Here is a 19,527-nt window from a genome sequence, read left to right as displayed (position 1 = left end):
GTAGTTACTATAGAAACTGTCATATTACATGTGTCTCCAGCTTTATATGTGAGAAGAAGCATCTTCCACACATTACCAGCTTGGGTACAAAAACAGCATCAGCTGCCATCATCCTGTGTAGGAAGATCATTGGTCACATGCTCTCCACAGGTTGCATCACTTAGGTGCTTTGGATTGCTGTAACAGAACACTTGCTTTTTGTAGTTTTGAGGGAGGCACCTACCGGTGGATGAGACATCGCAGGGGAAGGAAGTACAGGCAGGCAGTCTGAGCAGTGCACTGATCCCAGCACCACGGGATGGGAGTTTGGTGAGCGTGCTGTCAATAAATGGCAGAGCTGAAACCCAGCTCATCCAGAATAAGGCAGCAGATCTGTCTCTCTTTTCTTCAGCTGTGCCTTGTTCTGCTCCCAGAAATTCTCAGTTGGGACCTTCCAGCTGCCGTTGGTTGCTTTACATATAGACAAAGTCTCAGAGGAATTTAAAGAGGAATATACATCTCAAAGTAGCACATATCCCAAAGTCAAACAGTATAAAAACAGAGTTATTTACCTCAGTGCTCTAAATTATATTCTTCTATGTAGGTAGATTGAAAAATTACAAATACATACTAAAAGTGAAAAGTCTGTATTACTCTTTCTGCCTGGAAGTAGTAATTTGCCTAACAAATAGCAGTCTGGTGGAACAGTGATGATCCGGTCAGACCTCTGCACTCCCATGTCAGGCAGGTCTGAGGCGTTTTGCCATATGGGAGCAAGCTGTGTTTGGAGGAGAGGATGGCTGCTGGTGTGAAGGTCTCACATGCAGTTCTGGAACCATGAACTGCATGAGCTTTGCTCAACTTGCCAGTGCCACCCGTTGACCAAAAGCCAAGTCCTGGCCTGTTTGCTGTTGCTTTCTCTTTGGGATCAGTCAAAATATACACTTAGTTTGAAGACAGTAGTGCTAAAATAGAAATGCATTTTTAAGTGCAAAATCCCACAGGGATTTTTCTAATCAATTACCCTTCATTATGCCATGACAACATCAAAATATTTGTAAGCACACATGCAGTGTTCTTGGTGAATGTACATCTCCAAATGATAGAGGGGAAACTGAGAGGCCACATCTGGTCTGCAATAAAAATACAATAAGGGACATTTTCTATTTCATTCCGTTTTCTACCAAACACCCTCCTTTTAAACAAGCAATTGTATATCTGGGTTAGATATTTATAGACGGGTCTGTGATTCTGTGTGAGCAGGAAGAACTGAACAGAACATCTAGAGAAGAATGAGAAGGCTATATTTTTATTTTTAACCATTTTTCTCACGTGGAAGAGTTTAAAATAGCATCAAGTGCAGATGACTGGAGTCTGATATTTATAACTATCTACAAATTGTGGTTTGTACCAGTGGCTGTGAGATGGTGGGAAAAAATCATGAATGCACCTTCCAGGGCTGGTGTCAGCCTCAGCTCCTTTCACTTCATCCTTTAGGATGAAAATTCTCTTTACCAGGCTGTCTCCTTTTTATCGTGTTCTCACATCCTTCAAGTAACAGAGGGCTTCGCTTGCTGTGAACTCTTTGATCTTCCAATCTCCTTCATGGAGATATTTGAGAACGTGAGCCTGGAGAATGAGTTACAGCTAACAGCACAATCAGTTAAAGAGAAGGACCTCTCTGGTTTCCCAACAGGCAAAAAAAAAAAAAAAGAAAGAAAGAGAAAACAACCAAACCCTAAAAAGTAAAAGCCTAGCATACATTCCTTCATGGTGTTATTACACATCCACTGTATGTGCAGCTCACAGCCATTGGCGCAGCTGCTGAATCAGCACTTGCCAGTGAAGCCAAGAGTAGAAAAACAAGCATTAAATCCAGCAGCTGGTGGACAGCTGCTTGGAGGCTTGCCTGGAGCCCTGACGGATACACTGGCTTTCCTGTGCACTTAACTTTGCACAGCAGGACAGACCTCACTTTTCAGAAGCTTTGTGATGGATACCTGGGCCCTAACTCCTCCCTGAGAGGAAAGCTACCAAGACATCACAAAATAAGAGGGGTGTGAAATTATTTGTAAAGGAGCCATTCTTTGGGGCTGCAGTATTACATTAATAATTTACATATATATATATGTATAAAATATATATTATTTATTTGTTTGTTTCCTGATTCTTCATTATTAAGGGTAAAGGAACGAAGAGGATGGGGAGTCACAACACTTCAATCTTTCACCCAAAAAGAAATAGGGGATCATTCAGTACAGTACAGTACAGAATGAAAGATCAGTGGAACTTGAACAAAGTCACTTGAGATCAAAATGCGTAGACCCTCAAGGAATGACATGCAAAGAGGTGCAATTAGAGAGTGCCCAAAATTGTTTTAGCAAAGAAATTTTCAAAAAGAAAACAAAAAGAGCCAGTGCTGGATGTCCTAGCTGTGAGCAACAGGCTGCTGGTTATTCCTGGGGGAGCTGCCTCCCTTCTCTAGTCTTCCTGTTTGAGGGTTTTCCACTCAGTATACATGATTACATATTCGTGGAAGCAGCCAGCTGGAAGGAGGTCTCTCCCACCTGAGGATCCCTGGGAGGCATTTAGGTCTTATTTATTTTTTGCAGTAGCAAACCAATAGAAAGAAGGAATGTCTTGCTTACAAGCTTTTTTGTTTTTGTTTTTTTTTCACTGATAATCATATCAGCTGAAGAAGCATCAAACTGGGGACTTACAAGAATTGCACATGTATTTCTACTAGGTTCACATTTCTTTCTATCCTTTACAGATGATAGCTTTGCTTCATGTGGGAACCATGAGCTATAACTACAAGTCCAGCAGGCATTGGTAGAAATTATCATTTCTCCCTTGTATGATTTTGTAATGTCTGATTAGGAGGAATATGAAACTGCTAGCTTAGGAAAAAAAAGAAAAAAAAGACTGAAAATTTTGTTTGAGGACAGAAAGGTAATTCTGCAAAGCACCAGAAATGGAGCTGTGGGCATTCCAGCAGCTTTACTACGGGGACCTGGGATGCCAGAACAGTTCTGTAAAAGATTGGAAGACTGCAGACAGATTTAAGTAATTAAGTTTAGTTAATTGCACACCTTTTTTATGTTAGGCCAGTGGCTAATTTTGTATCTACACGAATATACTGCGTATCTCAGCTGCAACTGTGGTCACTTACCAAGCGCAGAGCAGATGTACACAGCAGTGGGCTTGGCCATCTGTAACTTCTCAGCGCCTCCCGTTCTGAAGCAGTTTTAGACAGGGGAGTGAAAACCTGCACGAAAGACACTTTGGCCTAAGACAGCATTGGTGATAAACTAATAGTGAAATGAATAAATGCAGCTTCTGATTTATTTATTTATTTTTATTTACTGCCCCTATCTTATGAAAGAGTTCTTGCTTTGTCACTGACATGCACAAGATGGGTTCAAATAATAAATGAACTAACTGGGTGGTGAAGTCAATGACATGGGAAAGCACATTGTGCTACCCTTACCTCAACTGATTAAATGCATAAGTATCTTATCAAGCAATTAATGTAACTTTCAGAGTTTGTTATAACAGTGTTATTTTAAAAAAATATTATATTAAAATGGTAGTAATTTTTATCAGCTGATGAAACAGTTGCTGGTCTCTAATAACTGCAGCAAATATGACTCCCTGTTTCTGCTTGAATTCTTGGTGCTTTAAATTCTGTATATAATGTTCTTAAATATAAGCGCATTAGTAGCACCAGGGAAATCTGGCACATTTCCAGAAGCTAGACCTAATATTTTAGTCTGGCTTAAGTAACAGATTCCTTTCACTGCTGTGGCTTGGGTTCTACTGGACTAGATGTTCTAGGAATGAATGATCCAAAGGTTGTTTTACAAGAACACCTTCGTTTCATTCACTTGGAAATCCTCATTCAGGAATGCATCTCTGGATACAAAACACTGAGTTCTGTTCCTATCTGATAAATGCCTTTAGGCCAGCTTCTGTGATTACAGCTCACTGGAGGAATTGGGCTCTCAACCCAAGACCAAAATTTACTGGGGATCACTTCAGATCACAAATCATCCCCAGGACAGCCTGTTCCTTGGCAGCTTCATATTCAATTGAGACTTAAGAATTTTTCCCTCTTGGTAATAAAATAAGCACTAAAAATGTGCAAAGCCCTGTTGTAGAACCTCATCCAAAACGGAAGAAATTTTCATTGAGTAGCATAAGTAGTTTTCCTTGGGAACATGGCTTTCCACAGAAAAGGTGGAATCTGCAAAGCAGCAGGCCTGTGTGGGAAGCAGAGGCTGATCTGCCTTCCATGCAGCTCCACTCATGTTGTGCAGCCATCTGGGCTCCCGGTCTAACTGAGACGTGTTTCTTCCACTTTCATTTTGAACAGAACTGCTTGGCCAGAGCATCTGAAGCAGAAAAGGACCTCACCTGCCTACAGTGCTGTATGCTTCTTTTCCTGAAGACTGTATTAGTTTCAACCATTCAATTGTGCTCATCTTGGCATGAGCGTATGCAGTGTGAACTGTAGGATAAAATTAACTTACAGCAGCTTTGCCAGCATGCTAGATCAGCAAACACAGCCAGGGGATTTGTCAGTGCTACAATTTCTCCAGTTTCTTCTTTGACATTTTCTACCAGTTCTCTGTTAAATGTAGCAAAAAATAAAAATTCACACCCTTCTAACAATGAAGAAAATCTGAAAAAGCACACCTATATCTGAGGCTGAATTAAAGCTCCATTTAACCTCATCCTCTTGTCTTCCCTCACTATTTGCAGTCTTTCAGTCTGGTTGGTTTTCAGTCATATATTTTTTTCATATAACAGAGCACATTTATGTTAATTTTCAAGACAACATATCCTTCTGTGTCTGTATATCAGACACATGATTAAATCTAGGTATCTAGTTTCTTTGTGCCTCTCATTTTGACTTATTTTTTGACAATAGTATAATAAGACCTATGTAGGAGTTTTTCCACATCTTGTTCCGTGATTCAGTTATCCTGGCAAAGTTCAGAGAGCACTTCCTCCATGTCAGTTCTAGTTCTCCTACAGAACAAAACTGACAAAGCAACCACTTTTATGTCTGAGTGAAGTTAACTCGGTAGTTGTGAAAGTTGTAATGGTTATTTTGCTATGTAATGTCATACAGTAACACAGCATTCCAGCCCTACAGATACAGCCTTAGAGAAACAAAAATTTTAGATTGTTAATAAAACTGTTTCTTGATCTTCATTCGTATTGCTTTAATCTTTTGGCCTTCTGTCCCAGAGGAAAAGCAGAAGTTCTGGAAATGGAAAAACTGTGATTTGTATTTCTCTCCCCTTAAAGTCTCTCAAGGCAGTCTGCAGAACTAGTGCAGAACCCTGCCACAGTCCCCTACAAGGTATTCTTCCAAACAGTCTGGAAGCTGTAGATGCACAGTAACACCATCAGCTGTAATTGTCTGTGACTGTGACACTTGCTACAGTAACTGTGAATGTTTTCTGAGCACTTGATGTACGTGCTTGGTATGAGGTATAAAATCCAGTGTTTAAGTTAGTTCTCGCAGGTGTGACAGTTCAAGTTCTCTTCTGGAACACGACAAGGCCATGGGTACTAGATCTGCTGCCTTCTGTGTGGGATTTAATTCAAAACAGGTACTTGTGGAAGCAGTGAAGTCGGCAGTCTATTGAGGCTGCGCTCATCATTTTTAGTCTCATCCCATCATTCCCTCCTGAGCAGCAGAGAAAAAGGGAAAAATTTTGGCCTGGAGAAGCTGAAGCTGGGTAACAACTCATGGCTGCAGCTTTACTTCTGGGGAGCCATTATCTGAAGGCTTTAATTTCTTCTCTCAGTAATTGATCTGAGGACATTGGAGCGAGTAGCACATATGTCAGACTGTTTTCCTTCCTTCTTGCATTTTGGCAGAGTCTCCCCTGTGGAGGAAATTAATAAATTTCAGGGTGACATTTCCTTCTTCAGCCAAAAGAAGAAGGAAAAAAAGCCTCCAGGTTCTTTTCACGCTTTAATTTTAACCTTTTTTTTTAAATCTTTCTCTGAATAAAGGAAATGTCCTTTGTCAGAGAAGCAGAAGATGGGAAATTTCCTAATTAGTGCAATTGATATGCATTGTGATCTGCTGAATGCATGTTATTTGTGTACAGACGCATTCACACAGGTACATAGGATGATCATGAATGTACCTGTGTGCTAAGTGACGAATTTAGAAAGAGAAAGATGAATTACTTGGGAGGTGCAAGCAGCTGCAGTTCTGATGGGCACAATAAAAATCTGTGTTATTAACATAAGCAGACTATCAGTAGTTATAGCTAGGACATTTTTTATAAGCCAGCTTTGCTTCATTACTTCTATTTCACCATCATTTTGACTGTTCCCTTTTCTTTATGTTAATGTATGAATACTGCTTTATTAAAAGAAGGAACAGTTGTTTTAATTTTGGAAACCACCCTCTGATGCACTACAAGTGGTCAGCAATCCACAGACCGTGGGTTAGGCACTACTACACCAGGGAGCGTATCTCATACTCACCCCCACAGCTGTTGTGTAAACTTCACTAAAGGATCTGAAGCTGACACCCATCAGAATTGGGATCACAGCTCCCAGCACCAGACCCTCCCAGCCGCTGTGCGTTGGGTCCATTGACGGCACAGCACCCAGCATTTGTTGGTCTGACTGTGCCTGGCTCTGCTCCTCTTTTCACTTTCTACTTCTCCCTGTGTTGCAGTGCTGTTACTAAGCATTTCAGATAGCTGTCTGGACATCTCAAAGAGGCAGCCGAGGTATTAACAAAACATTCCTAATACATAGAATCTGTGTTTATGTATTATTTCACTGTGTAGTCCTGCATTTTACACCACTTTCTGGCCATGCTTCTCAATAAAACAAACACTGAAATCACTTTGAGTTGAAAACTGACATTTGTGTTGAAAAGGATTTGTAATGTGATTTAATTGCTTTATGTAATTGAAAAACAAAACAAAACACCGCTGTTATGTGCTATAAATGAATCCTTTGTCTTCTACAAAATTTAATTTGTTTACATGCCCTGCAGCCATACTGAGAGAACAGAATAAATGGCAGTGCCTCTTTGGGTCCATTTGAAAAATGAGTTGGGAATGGGAGAATGAGAGTGGCCAGAGGGCTATGAGAAGGAAGAGACAAGTGCTGAGATAAGAAGTAGCTCAAGGGAAGATTACAAGTGCTCAGAAAAAGAAATCAATAATGGTGTTAACTATGCAGCTGCAAATACAGCTATTCGTATTTTGAAAACTTTCTCCCCTTGTTCATCACTATATGCGGTACTTCTGGAATGCTCCCTGTCCTTTTGAAAGGGCAGTGTTTAAATGAAAATTTAAGACCCTGAAGATGCCAGGATAATATAGGAGCACTGGAAACACCTGCTCACCTTCTTGTCCCATTGCTTGCTCAGTGCGATGCAGGATCTGAGACTGCTGTAATTCACAACTTAAACAGCTTTCCACTCATGCTGTCTCCTACTTTTTCCTTTTTACCTCCCTAGACCTTTCACCTTTTGACTCCCCTGGGAAACCATGATGAATTTCCACCTGCAAATTTCAGGCTCTGTATTAGATAGTCTCTTTTTTTTGTTTTTGCTTATGGCCTTTCCTCCCCACCCTCTGAGACTTCTGACAAGGTCAAACAATCTATCTTTGTTTCTATGTTTGTATCCGGGAAGCTCCCTCTGGTAGCACAATAGCATTTCAGATAGGACAGTTTGATGAAAACTGTAGATAAGAAAAATCCCCAGCCTGGTAAAATAAAGGATATGAAGAGAAATGAAAACAGTGTTCACACAAAATAAGTATCACTAGCTACTTTGGGGGTTCTGACCACAGAATGCACTCTAACAAACAGCTCCACAGAATGTAAGCTGTCCTAGACAATGCTCTGTGCTTCATCTTGCTGACCTATTGAAAGAGAGACTAAAGTGTCGTTGTTATATATTTTGCACTCCAGAATGTAGCAATAGCAAAGGCTAGCACCCTAAGCACACATGAAGTGAAAATGCAATGACCGAGTCAAAGAAAGTCAATAAACACTAACTGGAAAGAAGAAGTTCAGGGGCCAATGAAAGCAGTCTTGTGTAGTTGAATATAATAATTACTTATTAATTATATTACTTGTTAATTTATTATATAAATTATATAATTATTTATTATATTACTTATTAATAATATTATTAATTAAAAATACATTAGAAGATAAGGGGAAAACTCAAACACAAAGATGTGAAACCAGAATGCTAGGAGTGCTTATAGGGAATATGGTGAAATAGCAGCCAAGGGGATCAGGAAGGAAGGCCTGAAAAGGAGGGAAGTGCAGGAAAGGAGGAAATGAAATCACAGGGGATGGGTATAAAAATGCCTCTTAAGTACTTGAAGGCAAATGTAAAAATAGTAATGGAAACTCTCTAGAAAAGAAAAAAGATTAGCTATGAGCATGAGAAATGTAGAAGAACGCCATAGCAATAACAGAAATGGAAAAGTAAAGCAAGCAATGGTTTCTCTGGGCTCAAGCTGGAACACTGACCACTTTGTGCAAGAGTTAGTGCTTGCTTATGGAATTATATGGAATTATTGCTGTGTGACGCTGAGTCCAGAAAAACTGGCGTCAATGTGAATTAGAGCCACCTGTTGTTCTGGAAGTTCAAGCTTCCATCCTTTGCTATTTTGTTTACAATCATCATGTTATTTTATCTGGAAATAATGAAATTACGTTACGATATAGTCCAGATCCAGTTTTGGTTTGAAAATATCACTGATCGACTGGAAAGATCCTAATTAAAAAACCCAGTCACTTGAAAGATGGAATGTCATATGAGTCTTTTCACCTCCGAGCTACTGATCTTCCTCTGGAACTGAACCACCAAATTTTCAGTTTCTATTTCCACAGCATCCTCCAGTGTGTAAGCAGTGATGCGAGCAGTCTGCGTATCTCCATTTCAAGCATATAAGCCACGTAGTTTCTGTTCATGGGAGAAGTTTTAGAAGTTGGTTATGAAAACTCTTCTGTTTCATAGGCTGTTTCAAAAGACCATTGGGAAACTCAGCTAACCTGACTGTGGGTATGATTTAGAGTCACCTGGGACTGCTCTGAGCTATCTGTATGGGAGCAGCCTCTGGCAGGGTCCCTGCTGCTATGACTGTAAGACGTGGAGATTCCTGCCAAATCTTTGCTTTGCCCAATCCACCCACAGCCCTCCTATAGCTATTGCCCATAGTGCAAACCCCAACAGTCCTCGTCAGGAGGGCTAATGCAGGGAGATGGGCTCAGCTGTGCGTACTTTGCTTCCTTCCCTTAGCCTCTCTTGCCAAAAGAGCATAGTAGGTTTCCTTTGTGACATCTTTCTATGGAGACAGTTTGAGTGGGCTCTAGCTGATCTTTGAATTTTCTTTTCATTTCTCTGAGGAAAATAAATATACAATCAGGATTTTCTACTATGAAAATGCAATCTCTCTGTAGTAATACAGAGCCATAGCTGCAAAGATAACATTTTTTTCCACTTTCCTTCCCCACTTTGCCTTTTCTGGTACAAAATCCTAATCTTTAAAATGTTGTTAGCATTCAAAAGCAAATTGTCTGAATCTGTTTTTCCTTATTATTTTGAATTCTCATAGGAACTGGCCTGCAATGTAGTACAGGTAGTAAAAGCTCTAATAATATCACTTCTGGTTTTGTTTTGTTTTGTATTTTCATTAGGAAAGTGGATCTAATAAGTTAGTAACGTAAGGAATTATTTGATGTCATCAAAACCTCAGAAATAGATACAACAGAATGACCTCAAGAATCCTGTTTTTTCTCTGGCTGTCAAACTGAGCGATTTCTCCTGAGCACTATCAAAGACCATTAAAATCTCTTTCCCGCTTTCCTCTTATCTCTAACTGGGGACACTCATTTGCAAACACCTTTATGACTCTTACCCACAAAACTTCCTTATCTAACTGAATGTGAATCACTTCAAAAGGAGGCACATTTCTCCTGGCAACCAAAGCAGCAGCCTTAGCAACAAGACAGCTGGAGAATTTTATTTTCACTTAGTTACTTGTGGACAGTATGTTCTGTTTCTGCTTTCCCATGGCATTGCTCTTTCAGTGCTGATTTAGTATTGTGCTAGAAATGGTACAAGTCAGTCACTGGCACACAGCAGAGACATCACTTGCAGGGCAGCTGATGATCTTTATGCCTATGATGCTGTTTCCTCTGAGAAACTGAGTACTGGCTGATGGAAAGCTCAAAATGTGAATTTCCCCCATAACAGAATTACTACAAAGAAACATGTGAGGAAGCTGATGGTTTCCAAAACCTTGACTTCCCCCCACAGAAACCATAACAGAGAATGATATTAAAATATTAGCTCTACAGGCTCACATCACAGCCTGTCTTAGCATCTGTTGATGCTGAGAACAGTTTGGAAGGTTGTTATGAAGTGACTTACACTGATTTTCTTAGCAAGAATAATTTTGGGAGGAAAGTTAAAGTGGGTGGAAGTGGAAAAATCAGAGCAATCTTGGGTATTACTTGGGCTAATGTCTTTATAGAGCTGTTGAGGACGCTCAACAAGAAAGCAATGCTATGATGGCATTTATCAACAGACTGCTATCGTGATAGTTTTCCTGTTCTAATCCTGCATGTGTGTAAGGAAATGAGTTACATGTTTTAATCTTACTAAGAAATTGAATTTACAGGTAAAAATAATAAATGCATTCACACCTTCACCTGAGTCTCCTCTTGCAGGGGCTGTTGATATCCTGCGTGCTGGTTTGATTCCCTTACTCATACTCAAACTGAAGACTGAGTCAGATGAAATCCAGGAGCTAATCCTAGGCACGCTCTCCAACTGTCTGCGTGTGGAAGCTTCTGAAGCTTTGGCAACTGATGCCATCACCATTCTGAAGGAAAAGCTCACACATCCCTCAGTGACCATCAGAAGCAAAGCAGCTCAGGTTGTTTTAGAAATCGGGTAATGCAAATCTATCGTACTTAACCCCCCAAAATACTAATTTCATGGCTGTATCAAGGCACATTTCACACATTATATCAGCCTGTATGCACATGCAGATAGAAGACTTCTTAAAGCGATGACTGCCACATATCACTCAGAAAGCAAAAGCTGATGAGAAGTCATTCCTTCTCCTCCTATTTGTCTTTCTATACTAGCAATGAAATCAGAGCTTTTCCTGGTACAGTATCACTAGGAAGAAAAGCTTGCATGAGAAATCACGGGCAAACAGGTAGGGAGCCCTTACTTTACAGTGCAACTGCTTCCTCAAAAAATTAAAGGTCTTCCTATTAAATTTGTATATTAAACTGGGTGAAAGTCCTTTGCCTGACAATCACACATAAAAGTGCTCAATGGATATCTAGCTTAAAAAAGTCTGCAAATTGTGTTGTTGGGATAATAACTGGCACAAAAATCTTCTTAATTTCCAAAATTAAGGTCTTAGAGAAAGAGACTGTAGATACAGTGAGTGATAGAAAAAAGTCAGGAGTTGACCTACAGTATGGACATCCTCTGCTTTCTATGTCACTGCAATAGCAGGACAATGTTAAATATTCCCCACATTAAAGAGGCCGGAAAGAAAGAGAGAATTGACCTAGAAAAAGAATTCCTTGCAGGCCACCAGCAGTTGTTTTAAATCTGTGTAGGATTCAACAGCTAGGTTTCCAACTAAACTGCCATTAAGACCAGCAGCACTTCTTTCTGAATCCTGTTCCTCATTGCAAGTTTCCTGCAATTTTCTATGTGCCATAACAGTAAAATAAATAAATAAATAAATAAATAAATAAATAAATAAATCCAAACACCACCTTAAAATAGCCTAAAAATTGTTAAATGTCTGCATGTAGGTTAATATGATACAATCTGTGATGTATCAGCAAGTAGACTTAACAGACCAAGTATGAGCAGACATCGCCTCTCTCTTTGTGACCAGGCCACAGTGCTTGCCATCTGTCTAACAGTCGGAACATTTTGACTCCAAAGAGAACAGTACAGAGGGCCATATCAGCCCTGCTGTCAGGAAACAGAGGGCTGCTGCAGGGGGCCAGGCATGGGGAGAAGCTGTGGGTGGTGACATGTTAGCAGATATCATTCAAGGAAGCATCTTAACTGTCTTTTCTACACAGTACTCATCCAGAGGGAAAAAGCACAGTGTGTGAAGAGGTCTTTCCACTACTGGTGAGCCTGTTAGAAGATACAGATCCTGAAGTCCGAGCTAGTGCAGCAGGAGCACTGATGTTTGCTACCATTAAACCTAAGGGTGAGAGAAAGAGGCGGGTCTGTTGGGCTGCTTCCTAGAAATCCAATTTTAAGGAAACTTAAAAACAAAATCTGTGCCCCTGTCCTGTCCCCAATCCCACAGATCCTCAGTTTCAAAAAGCATGAGACCTGTACAAGGATTTGTAAGATTAGGACATTTCTTTACATCCGTCTAAGAACAGTTGCTGATACCCTTATGCCTAGAGATTGCAGTATATTCCACATTCCATTTTCCTGACGTACATAAATAATTGCCCAAGCTGCATCGTTTCCCTCCAGAGTGCTGCAGCAGAGGGGAACATTTTCATTACATGTCCAGAGATCCAGATACCTGCTCAGAATCAGTCCGACCAAGCTCTACTTCCTGGAAACCTTTTCTGTGGTTAGAGGCAGTTTCTCTCTCACAGCTAAGAGAGGAGAGAATATTATTAATGCCTGTTGTTCTCTCAAGTAAGTTACAAGACACTGAAAACACTAACTGCTGAATGTTCAGTGTGATGAGTGAATAATTAGAATTAAAAGACTCTTAATAACAGTAGCTGTGTTCCAGTCCACCTCTGTAACTGTCCCCCCAGTTTCCAAAAACAACACAGGCATGGATCTCTGTGTTTGAAATGTCTTTAAAAATAAAAGAATGGAGGATGTTCTTAGTGGCATCTAATTCCCCCCAAAACAGTTTATCCTATCATTTGGTACCTCGTACCTCCTTAGATGTTGAAATGAAATCACAACATGCAAAGCATATAATGTTTACTGAGAAAGATCTATTTCCATACAAATAAACAGCTGGCTGGCAGCTAGCTCAGGTCTGGAAAATCAAAGCATGTCCTGTGTCACACCACACTGGGGTGTTCAAAGCTGCAACTGGGCAGGAAGTCAAGAGCAGCAATTCAAAATCTTGTTGATTATATGTAATAATACATTTTAAAACCAGTTTATTTTTCTACAGGGAGATGCTTAGCTCTACGTGCTGAAGCCATTCCACGGTTACTGAAGTTGGTTGCTGAGGAAAACAGCAAAGCCCGTCTGAGTGCAATTAAAACCCTCACCATGCTGGCAGAAGTAGCTGAGGGTCGCAGGAAGCTCCTAGAACATACAAACACGTTTCAGCAGTGCCTGAGGGACCCCAGGGAGGCAGTGAAAAGAGCTGCTGAAATTGCCATCAGAGTCATCCAATGGAAACCTTTCTGAAGATGTGGTGTTTCACAGAGATCTATTGCCCTCTGTTGTTGCCTCGCTGTAAAAGTTGCATGATTATATGCAATGTTCAAAAGCAAAACTCTACTCTTCTTTCATCCTAAAAAGTCATTTGTCAACGGTCTTATATCTGTGTTACAGGTCACTAGGAAAGTAATGGGGAAAAAGAAAAGCTAACAAGTCTAGCATTCTCCACCAGGAGTTATCTCCTGAGGTACCATACCAAGATTTTCCTGAGATATAAGGAACTGGAGTTTTGCTGCAAACGCATGTTGAGCACAGGATTAGAACCATTTAGAGCATCACTGTTGGAAAAGCAACAGCAATGTCACAGACTTTTCTGGAGTAACACCTGGTAACACTGTAGTGGGAACAGAGCCCCTAATAAAAGAGGCTCTGTTTAGTTAGAGTATGAAAGAAACATGCCTCTACATCTGTGCTATTACCTGGTACTTTGTAGTTTTGTACAGCTGTTGTCTATCCTCTAACAAAGAAAATCAACAAAATGGAGGTGCTGTGCCAGAATGAAGGAGTTCTACTGCTGTGGCTCATTTTAAAGGGATGGGAACAGGTCAAGAGGAAAGTCAACCCCATACAGTTTAGTCCAACAAGATTTGGACAAGACAGTCTCCAGATGTTCCTTCCATTAGTATTCTGTGATTAACAGCTGTCTGAGCAGAGAGATGAGGAGCTAAACAAAACAGAACTGAAAATATCAGTTCCCTACTTTGAAAAAGCATGTATTTTTTCTCCTTTTTTTCCCACTTTTTTCTAATTCAATGGTTATAAAAAAAAAAAAAAAAGACTTTTACTTTATAGAATTGAATATAACATCAAAAGTTCAAGCTGTCTGAAGCAAGCTTATCCAACAGGACATAAATTGCCTGAAGGAAAATAAGGCAGTTTCTGATTTTAGAGCTGATGAGCTGAACTGAGGAAGTTCAGTAGCATTTTACTCACCATATAGTCAAGGTAGATCACTACTGATATTGCAAATTTCTCTGCATTTGTTAGTGTGTAACATAAGAATCATCAACAGAAGGCCTGGCAAGACAAATCCTGCCCAGTAGAAGTGCTCAAGACAAGAATCACCGTGCAGCTGACTCAAATTCCCAGGAAAGCCCACATTTCCACTCAGGTTTTGCTGTTGAATAGCATTCTTCTAGGAAGAAGTTACCATGGCTAAAAAGAAGCTGCACCATCGTGCAGATGGGGTTGTTTGTCATGCTGCACTTCCACTGCAGGAGCCCAGTGTTCCTCCCACTGTAAAGCACAGTCTTATACCAGCCACTGTAGGTGTGATTAAAGTTAAAAGATTTCTCTTCCATAACCTCACCAGAGGGAGCATTTCCTCTCCTACAAAGATGTGATTTAAAAGCATTGAATCAGATGGATTCATTCCCTCTGGGCAGGGTCTTGCAGGGGCTCTGCCTTTTCAGCACGCTTTATGTACATAAGGCACTCACATGTAATAGATATAGATGCCTGAGTGCACCCAGTTCAATAAGAGAGAGACAGGCAGCTTAATAACAGGGAAACCGATCAGCAAAGGACTGGGGAACAAGAGAGAACAGTAGTTTCACCTACATTTACCAAACTGCTGCAGGAAAATGCAGTAACAATCATTTTAGCTCAAGCATCTGTCACAGCCTTCCCCCCTGTAATTCAGGTATCGCATTTCAGCAAGTTAGCAAAACAATTATCTTGCTCAGATGAAGGAATAAGACCATCCACACTGAACTGCTGTGACAAGAAGAAATTCAGCTGACTTGGACCTTTAGTACCACATCTGAGCTTCTTCCTGATAGTTGCTTTAAAGAACAGTATGAGCTGTGTCCAAATCAGACTCTGCCATGGTGTCTGTGTCTTGTCTTACATAAATGCACAGTACAAGAGCGGAGCAAAGCCTTACTGAGCTCTGGAGTGAGAGTGCCAGCCTCTTCCTGAATCTCCCTGCTTTGGCAGTGACTGGAAGGCAGAATACAAGCTTACAGCTCTGAGGCAGTAGTAAGGAAAGAAAGCAGCCAGGAATAACTCATTGAAAAAGATTAAAAAAAAAAAAAGAGGAGTGGCAAAAAAGCAGAAATATTCAGATGTGCACAGAATGTGTTTGAAAGAGAAAAACAAGACAACAAAAGCCTAATGGCATGTACAGAAGTTATCAGGTAAGCAAGAATTGAGTAGAAAATACACAGAACATAGCTGGATTTTTTAGGTTTCAAGCTCTCAGTATTTTTAGTTTTCATTGTTAAAACTTTCATTCTGTAATTTAGCATATAATCACTTTATGATTTTTTTCTTACCTAAAATAAAAAAAAGTCCTTATGATAAAGGATTTACTTTCTCCTCTGAGGTAACATTACATCTTGAATCTAACAGAGAACAGGATGCATCGAACCTACACAAACACTGATGCGTATGTTAACCCAAGGTATCCTTTGATCTTAGCAATACTTTTACTTCTGTCAGTTATTGCTTAATTGCTGAGTATCACCTTGTCCTTAAGGCAGAGCACAAAAAGAAAAATGCGTATGAAAACTCTTTGACGAGTGACATTCTGGTGAAATGAAAAGGTCACCTATAATAGCAAGTCCAGTGGTAGGAACAGTTTTGGTCATATTCCCCATGAATTTCCCCAGCAAGACAACAACACCGATGTTACGTGGTCCTAAATGGACAACCTAGAGAGCAGAGAGATTTCTAGGAACATTCCAACCTATATTCCATGATTCCACATCACAGACTTAGTCCTAGACGTGTTTGTTGTGTCCCTTACATATGAGGAGTGCCAGGGCTACTATAGCTAACTGCTCACTTTGAGATGAGCCAACAGATCTTAATCTGCACAGCTTCACAATTAATTGGCACTCCAGACATCAGTAAAATGGTTGGATCAAAGAAACACAGCAAAATGACTGACAAACACTTCCCTCTGGGCTGACCCAACTTTCAGTCAGTTATACTCAATAATAAAGTTGCAACAGACTCGGTCACCCAAACGCTACTATCCTTTTGTATTTCTTCATACGTGTTACAAACACTTCAATTAACATGTTAGGATCTGGCACTGCCACACACTATAATTAAACTCATTGCTTCAAAAGAACACTGAGCATATAACAAGTCTTCAGCACTTACTGCTCCACAGAAAGTCTGCTATGACAACATCAGCACCTCAGCTGATTTGAGCATCAATGGAAAATGATTAGCCTTTCTGGCTTGAAGCCAACAATGATTAAGGCCCAGATATAATTAATGTTCTAGGTCGATACTGGAATTAATTCACTTGTGCCCTGCACAGATCAAGCTTTCAAGTCGGCTGCCTGACATCTCCCAGTGACATCAGCAGAAGAACAGACACAACCCTGGGAAGTGAGATCCTTTTCACAAGCCTTGTGCACAGCATCCCACACAGGTACAGCTCATTTTGAATGCAAAGCTTAATATTATTTTTTTCCTAGCAGTTTCCAGGAGGTAAAGAATATTACGTCTCTTTGTTCTTGCAACTGCAGACTCATTGACCTGTCCATTTGGTTTTGAAAGTCCAGGAGGTGGAGACCATTTCTGCTCTCATATATATCCTGCCTTGGGAAATAGCAGCTTTGAATCTATCCAAGTTCCAAAGCAGGGAGTTCTTTTGCTTCCCACCGCTGTACTTTCTATTTAAAAACAAGCAAACAAAAAAGGGAATCAAATTCAAATTAAAAATGCTAAGTGAGATTTCTGTCTGTAGACCAAGTACAGACTTCAGGTCAGTCAGGTTTGGCTGACATTAAACCAGAAGGAGAGGATTTATTTTCTGTGGCTACATGCAAAACTATATACTGAAAGATTTGAGCCCAGAGCCTACTTTTAGGAAGGCTGTTCTGACAAAATTTGTTGACTTGAATGAATGACAACTATTGCAGCTGTCTGATTTAAATGCCATTCGAAAGGAAGTTTTTAAAGTCATGAGTTCTGACACTATAACAAAAATCACTACACAAAGTAAGGGTGAGCTGGTGCCTACCTGAGCTGGAGCTCTTCCAAGTTCCCCAAGGCAAGCAGGGAGCTGCTGGCTGCAGCACACACAGCTGCTGGAGCCCTGAGCACTGCCAGGTGAGCAGGGGTTGGGCTCCAGAGCACCAGGGGAACTCTTCTGCAGCTTGCTGTGATAGATAATAAGAAGATTGAGTATTCCTCAGGAGGAAAAAATAATTTGACCTGCTTTATTAATAGCAAGGGCAATAACCTCAGGCACTAGTGCTGGTTACGTGGTATTTCATCGGCGAGATATTGGAGTGAGTCAAGTTGTGCTCCATTCTTTACATTCTAGAACAGCCCTAAAAAACATGCTGCATGAAAGATGCCATGAATCACCAAGAAAATGGCTTGGTTTGGAATTGCTCATCTTTCTTAGCCACGTATTGCCCTCTGCTGTTCCACGTGTGACACCGCCTGCTGGGCTGAGCACCGGGAGCTCATCCTGTGCCATTCCCTCACATCTCACTGCCTCCCAGTAACACTGCACATCCAGAACAGAGAAAGAACATTAATTTTATTTGAAGGAGCCCTGCCTCAGTATAGCTTATCTATGACCCTGCTCCATGCAGTGTGACTGCCAGTGAGCAGCGGGCTCAATGCCCTCCAATCCAGCCCTCGAAACAAATGACTTCAGAGCGAACACAGCTCTGCACTCTGAATGGCAGCCACCACCAGTGACACACACCTCATCTCTGCCCTTCGTTGTTTAGTTTTACTTCATATAATTTTTTCCTCATTTTGGCAGTGGAAATAGTGACCTGTGCAGGAGCAAAGCTCGTTAGTGGTGGCAACTGCTGACATTTCTGGGTCCAGCACAGTCAGCTGTGCTGAGAGAACTCAGCCTTGTGCTCTGTGCCCTAATGCACCACAGACACACTGGTTAAAACAAGCTGTGATTACTGCACCTGTATTCCAAGCCACAGACCTACACTCCTTCTGTAACTGTTGCACACCAAAGTGTGAGCTTTTGCCATGACAAAGCTGGAAAAAAACAAATTCTGAGTTCTAAGAAGGGTGTTATAACCAAAGTAGTTAACATTTGTGAGGAACTTTGATACATTTGTTGAGTGATACAGAAAAATGAAAATGTAAATGATGAGTGGTTACCCTTCTCAGGATTGGGCCTGTAAATAATCTAACTCTCAAATAAAATACCTGAAGAACACCAAGTGAAAATACCAAAGAACACGTGCTTTGTCTGTGTTCTTTACATATCAACGTTGCAATTGGCCTACAGTGTGACTAGGTGAATTTTTAATTGTAGTTTATCTTTTGTACAGTCCATTTAAAATAATTCTGTATATCTGACTATAACCCACTGAAGTAAGTTGCAACCCTATATCTCACCTGCCAGGATAAGCTAGAATGTTTCAGGATCACCTAAAGCAGAGCTGTGTTATGCTGCACATGATGCATGTACACTGCTATCAGCCAGAGATACCAAGTGGAGAGACATGTGACAGAAGGATTTCTAAACTTCCAGCAAACACGGGAACAAGAATGCCCATGGAATTCACATCCCTGCCCAGGGCAGCGTAAGCATCTTTGGGATTTTCTCTTTTTCTCCGTGTGCCCCACAGCAACAACTGTTCTACTGAAAAATGAAGAAAATTTGCTTGCTTCCTTAACGCCATGATGTTGCCCTTGAATGCAACACCTACCAAATCTAGGTGACATTTGTTAATCTATTAATTATTAATCTATTAATCTAGAGCTACCCATGGTAAAATTGTGTGGCTATGCGAAATTCTACAGAATTAGAGCACTCCAAACAGGAATGAGACTACATGGAAACGTTTGAACCTTGGTCCCTACAGCAGGCAGTTCTCAGACCTGAACAAAAGCAGCTTGTTGGGGACGTACAATGAATGGCTCTGTCAAAGAGCTAATTTTTCAAAATCCTTTAACCCTGGGAAAGAAGATGAAGTGACAGTGACTGATTAATGAAGAGGTCATCTAAAGGCTGATCGGGCTACCAGGAAATCACTTGTGTTATTTGCCTTCATCCAAGTGGTTGTGTAATTTCACTGTATTTTCCTTCTGTAACAAATATGACAACA

General features: G+C 40.6%; 1 protein-coding gene across 1 annotated transcript in view; it reads left to right on the top strand.

Moving 5' to 3' along the window:
• RSPH14 (radial spoke head 14 homolog) overlaps positions 1-13,438 on the top strand; it is a 69,505-nt gene extending 56,067 nt beyond the window's left edge. The window contains exons 4-6 of the mRNA XM_042866029.1: positions 10,723-10,948; positions 12,115-12,248; positions 13,197-13,438. Of these exons, the coding sequence (XP_042721963.1) occupies positions 10,723-10,948; positions 12,115-12,248; positions 13,197-13,438 (602 nt within the window). The remainder of the gene's footprint in view (positions 1-10,722; positions 10,949-12,114; positions 12,249-13,196) is intronic.
• The last annotated feature ends 6,089 nt before the right edge of the window (positions 13,439-19,527 follow it).

The sequence above is a fragment of the Lagopus leucura genome, unplaced genomic scaffold (assembly GCF_019238085.1).
Source record: "Lagopus leucura isolate 7727_CA_CO unplaced genomic scaffold, USGS_WTPT01 Super-Scaffold_806, whole genome shotgun sequence".
NCBI classification, from domain to species: Eukaryota; Metazoa; Chordata; class Aves; order Galliformes; family Phasianidae; genus Lagopus; species Lagopus leucura.
Note: the sequence above shows the minus strand (reverse complement) of the source record. Positions and strands in the feature narration are given on the sequence as shown.